This window comes from Gossypium arboreum, chromosome 7 (genome assembly GCF_025698485.1).
Source record: "Gossypium arboreum isolate Shixiya-1 chromosome 7, ASM2569848v2, whole genome shotgun sequence".
In the NCBI taxonomy this organism is placed as follows: Eukaryota; Viridiplantae; Streptophyta; class Magnoliopsida; order Malvales; family Malvaceae; genus Gossypium; species Gossypium arboreum.
In genome coordinates, this window is record NC_069076.1 from 101,067,420 (window position 1) to 101,075,144 (window position 7,725).

The 7,725-nt window shown below is 34.3% G+C and overlaps 1 protein-coding gene across 1 annotated transcript; it reads left to right on the forward strand.

Annotated features, from left to right (window-relative positions):
* The first annotated feature begins 167 nt into the window (after window positions 1-167).
* LOC108489335 (cellulose synthase A catalytic subunit 7 [UDP-forming]-like) lies at window positions 168-5,535 on the forward strand. Its single transcript, XM_017793808.2, is given in 15 exon segments — window positions 168-793; window positions 881-1,276; window positions 1,369-1,471; window positions 1,917-2,037; window positions 2,133-2,399; window positions 2,533-2,606; window positions 2,609-2,877; window positions 2,977-3,037; window positions 3,040-3,239; window positions 3,325-3,537; window positions 3,663-3,753; window positions 3,756-3,875; window positions 3,971-4,167; window positions 4,275-4,628; window positions 4,722-5,535. Coding segments are annotated over 15 exon segments (3,123 nt in total). The 5' UTR covers window positions 168-718; the 3' UTR covers window positions 5,304-5,535.
* The last annotated feature ends 2,190 nt before the right edge of the window (window positions 5,536-7,725 follow it).

Here is a 7,725-nt window from a genome sequence, read left to right on the forward strand (position 1 = left end):
ACATATTAATAAATACTTTATTCATATTTTATTATTTTAATTTTAAATATGACATATTTCATTCAAAATTCATGCTTGGTTGGTCTAGAGAGAATATGAGATTTATTTATTTGGAAAACATATTTGGTGACGTGATATTATTTGTTCACTGTATATATACCTTGCTACATCTATTGTCTTCGATTGATTAATTTTCAGGTTGAAAATTTTGAGGTTATAAGTTGAAATGTATAATTATTGTGTGTAAGTTTGATGGAGATGTGTTGTATTTTAATTTGTTAGTTAGAATATAGTTAATTATTTGTGAGATTATTATAAGTGAAGAAAAGAAAAAGAAAAACATCCATAAGGTTTGAAGAAAGCCATGGGGAAATTGAATACACAAAAGAAGCATGGTTGGTTATGGAAGTAAAGTTAAGAAAAAAGGAAAAAGAGGGGAAAAGAAGAAGATGAAAAGAAAAGAGATAGAGAAAGGAAGGTCGTTGAAGGTTGAAAACTTGTATAAGCCGGCAGTGAGGGGGCAATGGTAGGTGGAAAAAGAAAAACAGACGAAAGCTTAACTTCAAGGTAATGGCGACACTGCAACCAACGACACCATCTCTAATGTGGACACTTTACGTAAGAGAGTCACAGTGTTGAGCTCCCAAATCTCATATTTCTTGTCATTCATAAAGCAATACTCCATTGTTTGAGTCCTCCTTGCTAATTCACTTCCACAATGGAAGCCAGTGCTGGACTTGTCGCCGGCTCTCACAACCGCAATGAACTTGTTGTCATCCATGGCCATGAAGAGGTAAATAATACATAGAAAGAGGAAGAGAAGAAGATATAGTTTCTTGTTTTTACTTGAGTGACAAATTTGTTTTGTGTGTGCCTACAGCCTAAGCCTTTGAAGAATCTGGATGGTCAAGTTTGTGAGATTTGTGGTGATGAGATCGGGGTGACAGTAGATGGAGATCTATTTGTGGCCTGCAATGAGTGTGGTTTTCCCGTTTGTAGGCCTTGCTACGAGTACGAAAGGAGGGAAGGCACTCAACAGTGTCCTCAGTGTAAAACTAGATACAAGCGTCTCAAAGGAAGTCCTAGAGTGGAAGGGGATGAAGATGAAGAGGATGTGGATGATATCGAACACGAATTTAACATCGATGATGAACAGAACAAGCATAGGAATGTGGTGGAATCCATTCTTCATGGGAAGATGAGCTATGGAAGAGGCCCTGAAGATGATGAAACTCCTCAAATTCCTCCTGTTATAACTGGTGTCCGATCTAGACCGGTCGGAAACACTTCTTTCCTTGCCTTATGTGAAAATCCTTATGTGAAAATCCTTCCATGATAATATCTTTCCTTTCTATTCTCTTGTTGCAGGTGAGTGGGGAATTCCCAATAGCAGGTGCTCTTGCTTATGGCGAGCATATGTCAAATTCTTCTCTTCATAAACGAGTGCACCCATATCCCATGTCTGAAACTGGTATGCATGTTATGTATTCATGTAACACATTGGACTAAAACGTACTTGTGGATTAATTCTAATAATAAAGATTATTGAATAGTATTATTATTAAATATTTTATTAAAATAGTAGTTAATAATAAAGATTATTAACAATTTTAAAAATATATAAATATTGTTTTTATTTAATAAAATAATTTTATAAAATATTCAAGAGAATGTCGAGTGTCTCAAAATATAACCTTTGTAAAATTTTATACTAAGTACATGATGTTGTAAATTAACTTTCCCAACAATGAAATTCCCATGATTCAGGTTTAATGGCATTTTATTTCAATTATAATGATTTGGGTCGGCTTGAAATCTAACTTTTCCTCAAGCCTATATAAGTTTTTTGCATCCAAATAGTGCGACTTCTGTAATGGCTCAGTATTTGTTTGGCACTGGACAAAACTTGCAAACAGAAGGAGCAGCAAGATGGGATGATAAGAAAGAGGGAGGATGGAAAGAGAGGATGGATGATTGGAAAATGCAGCAAGGGAATCTCGGTCCCGAAGCTGATGATGCGTATGACGACATGTCCATGTAAGTAGTGCTCGGCATGGGAGAATTTTGTTATTGCATGAACCAGTTTGTTTAACCAGTACGAGTGATTTCTACGTAAACTTTCTTTCTTACAGGCTTGATGAAGCTAGGCAACCACTTTCAAGGAAGGTGCCAATAGCATCTAGCAAGATCAACCCTTACCGTATGGTGATCGTGGCTCGTTTACTTATCCTGGCTTTCTTCCTCCGCTATCGAATTTTGAACCCGGTGCACGATGCTATTGGACTGTGGCTAACTTCTGTGATATGTGAAATCTGGTTTGCCTTTTCGTGGATCCTTGATCAGTTCCCTAAGTGGTTCCCAATAGACCGTGAGACATATCTCGATCGTCTTTCCCTGAGGTATACAAATTTTGCAGATATTCTTGTGAAAAATCTCATGAATGGAATCAGTTTATTATGACTGCAATCATCAGTTGATCTAAAAATTATGTTTCTTTTGTCCCATAACCAAAATTCACAATGGTTGGTGCAGGTATGAGAGGGAAGGTGAGCCCAACATGCTTACTCCAGTGGATATCTTTGTCAGTACAGTGGATCCCATGAAGGAACCCCTCTAGTTACAGCTAATACAGTTTTATCGATCTTAGCCATGGACTATCCAGTGGATAAGATCTCTTGCTACATTTCGGATGATGGTGCTTCGATGCTCACCTTCGAGTCATTGTCAGAAACAGCTGAGTTCGCTAGGAAATGGGTGCCATTCTGTAAGAAATTTGCCATAGAGCCCCGAGCACCTGAGATGTACTTCACTTTAAAGGTTGATTATCTCAAGGACAAAGTCCAACCCACATTTGTTAAGGAGCGACGAGCCATGAAGGTTTGTATATATGAACTCCTGGATTCAAAATTCTTGGTTTAAGCTGCAGTGAGAGCTAATTTTAGGTTAAAGTTGAAAATTTTCTTTGGTTCTTAACAGAGAGAATATGAAGAGTTCAAGGTGAGGATAAATGCACTTGTAGCAAAAGCCCAGAAGGTTCCTCCAGAGGGTGGATCATGCAAGATGGGACACCATGGCCAGGAAACAATACAAAGGATCACCCTGGTATGATTCAAGTATTTCTTGGTCAAAGTGGAGGCCATGATACCGAAGGAAATGAGCTTCCTCGCCTTGTTTATGTATCTCGAGAGAAAAGACCTGGTTTCTTGCATCACAAGAAAGCGGGTGCCATGAATGCCCTTGTAAATATCTAATCAAAGCACCATATAACTTATGTTTCATACAAGTACCCTTCATAATTATGTTAATTCTATGAAAAAATTTCAGGTTCGTGTCTCTGGGGTGCTTACAAATGCTCCTTTTATGTTGAACTTGGATTGTGACCATTATATAAACAACAGCAAGGCTCCAAGAGAAGCAATGTGTTTCTTGATGGATCCTCAAATTGGAAGAAAGGTTTGCTATGTTCAATTTCCTCAAAGATTCGATGGTATTGATAGGCACGATCGATATGCCAATAGAAACACAGTTTTCTTTGATGTAAGTGCGATTCCCAACCCTTTTGAGTTGTCCCAGTGGGGATTTGTGCTTGTTTTGTACGCTTAGATTATACAGTGAGACAGTAAATGATTCAAAAATTTTCTTCTTTTCGTTGGCTTCTGCAGATTAACATGAAAGGTCTAGATGGTATTCAAGGACCTGTATATGTCGGCACGGGGTGTGTTTTCAGAAGGCAAGCTCTCTATGGCTATGAACCCCCAAGGGCCCTAAGCGCCCAAAGATGGTAAGTTGTGGTTGCTGCCCTTGTTTTGGACGCCGCAAGAAGGACAAGAAGTATTCCAAGAATGGTGGAAATGAAAACGGGCCAAGCCTAGAAGGTGGTTCAGATTCCTTTTTTTTTCCCTTGTTTTTTCACCTACATATTGTTTCTTCAACCCACTTATTCTAAATTTCATATATACTTGTGGAGCAGCAGTGGAGGATGATATGGAGTTACTGATGTCCCAGATGAACTTTGAAAAAAAATTCGGACAGTCAGCCATTTTTGTAACTTCAACCCTGATGGACCAAGGTGGTGTGCCTCCTTCCTCGAGCCCTGCAGCACTTCTTAAAGAAGCCATTCATGTAATCAGTTGTGGTTATGAAGACAAAACTGAATGGGGTAGCGAGGTGCATCCAACAAACTTGAAATTTCATTTCCTAATTTGGCTAGAGCTGGCCTTTTTTTTTTTCCAAGTTTAACAGTCTAAACCTTTTTATGCTTTCTATATGAGCAGCTTGGTTGGATTTATGGCTCAATCACTGAGGATATCCTAACAGGTTTCAAGATGCATTGCCGTGGATGGAGGTCAATATATTGCATGCCAAAGTTGCCTGCATTTAAAGGTTCAGCTCCCATCAATCTCTCGGATCGTCTCAACCAAGTCCTTCGATGGGCGCTTGGTTCAGTCGAGATTTTCTTTAGTCGTCACTGCCCTGCCTGGTATGGCCTCAAGGGAGCAAAGTTAAGGTGGCTTGAGCGATTTGCATATGTCAACACCACCATTTATCCTTTCACATCCTTACCATTGCTTGCCTATTGTACCCTCCCAGCAATCTGTTTGCTTACAGATAAATTCATCATGCCACCAGTAAGTAAACTGGGTTCAACTCTAACTGAAGATTAAAATTAAATAGCATTGTTTAGTAATGCGTAACATGTTGTGAATTGTCTTGTATGGCAGATAAGCACGTTTGCAAGTCTCTTCTTCATTGCCTTGTTTCTTTCAATATTTGCAACTGGTATTCTTGAGCTAAGGTGGAGTGGAGTGAGCATTGAGGAATGGTGGAGAAATGAGCAATTTTGGGTCATAGGTGGTATTTCAGCACATCTATTTGCTGTGGTTCAAGGTCTGCTGAAGGTTCTAGCAGGGATTGACACTAATTTCACAGTGACATCAAAGACAACAGATGATGAAGAGTTTGGAGAATTGTACACCTTCAAATGGACAACTCTCCTCATTCCTCCAACAACAGTGTTAATAATTAACCTAGTTGGAGTTGTAGCAGGCATCTCAGATGCCATAAACAATGGATACCAATCTTGGGGACCACTTTTTGGAAAGCTCTTCTTCTCATTCTGGGTCATTGTCCATCTCTATCCATTCCTTAAAGGTCTAATGGGGAGGCAAAACAGGACGCCCACCATTGTTGTTATATGGTCAGTTCTGCTGGCTTCAATCTTCTCCTTGCTTTGGGTCAGAATTGACCCATTTGTGTTGAAAACAAAGGGTCCAGACACCACACAATGTGGCATCAACTGCTGAACCCCCTCTCTCAAAAGAAAAGTGTTCCCGTTCCTTCTTTGATGCGTGGTTGTCTAGATTATACATGTAAATTCTTGCTCTTATGAAGTATTTTGTTTGGATGTTGTATGAACAAGCAAAATGGAGATGCACATGAAAGAATAAAACTAGAGTGAAATTTTTTGTGTAGTTAATGTATGGATTGTACCAAGTTTTGTCATTGAATGATAATCATGAATGTACTGTAAAATAATGGAGCAGTTCTTAATCAGTAGGTTATATTCATTTTACCAAATATAAATATTCTTGGCTTGAAAGAATAGTAGCCAAATCTAAAGACAAATGAGCAAATTTGACCAAAAAAAAGAAAAGAAAAAGAAGTGTTAATCTATCGTGTTTCTATCAATAAGTAAGGTTTTAGTTTGAGTGAATGAAGAGAAATTTAAAATTTAAAAGGGGTATATGAAAAATTTCCGAATTGTGTGTTTTAGTTTTTTTTCCATAGTCATAGTTACTTTCCTTTAAGAGTCTTTTTACTTTCGCCTCTGACACAAATTTTGGACAATGAGGTTAATGATATTACTTTGATAAAGATAGAAAAGGGAGGAAAACAAAGAAAGAAACAGAAGAGAATAGAAAAAAAAAAGAAAGTTAAAAAAACATAAAAAAATTAAATTACTCAGAATAAAAAAATATAGGGACCAATTGTATAATCTAACCTAAAATTTTCATTTGAAATGATAATTTAACGTGTTATGTCAACTTATTGTTACACTATTAACGACAATTAACAGCTCAATGACAAAAATATTGTAACATGATAAGGTAAGTAACTAAAACGTGACATTTCAAACATAAGTGACTAAAATATAATTTGAGACAAACAAAAATGACTATTTTAATAGTTTACTCTTAAAATTGTCAAGTTAATTACTATTTTAAATTAATGTTAAAACATTAACATTAATCAAATTTAAAAATTATTAATAAAAATAAGTTTAAAGGGTAATTAGTTAAACTTTATTAGATTTTGAGAATACCTCTAATTATATTCTAAAAATATTAATTAATAAATTAAAAGCAAATTAAAATAATTTCTAAAAATTCAATATAAATACAAAGTGTAATTCAATGATTTTATCTAACAAATTTGATTTTAATTTGAGTTTAATAATAAATTAAAAATAAAATTTAATTATCATATTAATTATTAGTTTAAAAGGATAAATGTAATTTTATACGAGTACATAATCTAATTCAAGTCAATAAATAAAAGTTATCAAATAACGCTAAAAGCTATTTCTTTTTTTCATTTGAAAGTGTTGATTAGTATATAACTATAAAACTAAGTTATAATTAACGTAAAAAATGTTTAACTTAATATAAATACAAAGTGTACTTCAATATTCTAACAAATTTTACTCTTAATATGAGTTTAATAATAATTATTATAAAATTGAATTCTCATATTATTTATTAATTTTAAAAGATAAATGTAGTTTAATACAGATACAAAAATATTGAAATGATTTTATTTAAAATTTATTTTAATATTAATTTTGTAATATAATGAATAATAAAGGGATTCACATTGATTCAAAAGTTTCTTTAAACTCGTGTTTCTATATATATATATATATATATATATATATATATATATAGATATAAGTTTTTTGGTATAATTACAGGTGCCCTCATCTATTTTATGATCTATATATGTCTAGTCATTTTCAGGCTAAATATGGTATTCAGGTAAAGTCTTCCCAACAATGATGACTCAATAATTTGAACTCCGTTCAAATGCATGGGAAAGAAATGCACTTCCACTTCTTTCAACCACTTGTTAGTATTAATTACAAGGCTACATTTATTTTATTGAAAACATCTTTAAAAAAAATGATTCTTGGAGGATGGATTCATTTTTTGAAAAATATGATATTTTATGGTATTTGGATGATTTTGCATAAAATATTTTTGGTTTGACAATTTTTTTGAAATCATTTAAAAGTGTTGTTCTTAGTAAAACAAACACACCATAAATATATTTGTTACAGAATATTATAGTATATAATCAAAATTTATTTTATAATAATTATCATCATATATAAATTTAATGATAAATAATGCCTAATCAAAATTTAATTTAAAATAGATATATTACACATATGAGTGGGGGATATTGACATATTAGAGTTAGAAGGGATAATGAACCTAAGCATGATTTAAACAAATACTAGTATTGTCTGAACTGGACTGACCGATTGGTAGGACAAGAAACCTGCCAAGGTACTGATCCGGTAAGAGGCATATTGGTTTGCAAACAAGTACAAACTAGTTGAACTAGGCTAAAAGCATCGGTTAGATCGATTTTTATAAATTTTTGAATTTTCTAATAATTTATTTATTTTGAATCGTTCGATTGGTTAGATTAAGAATCGGTGGT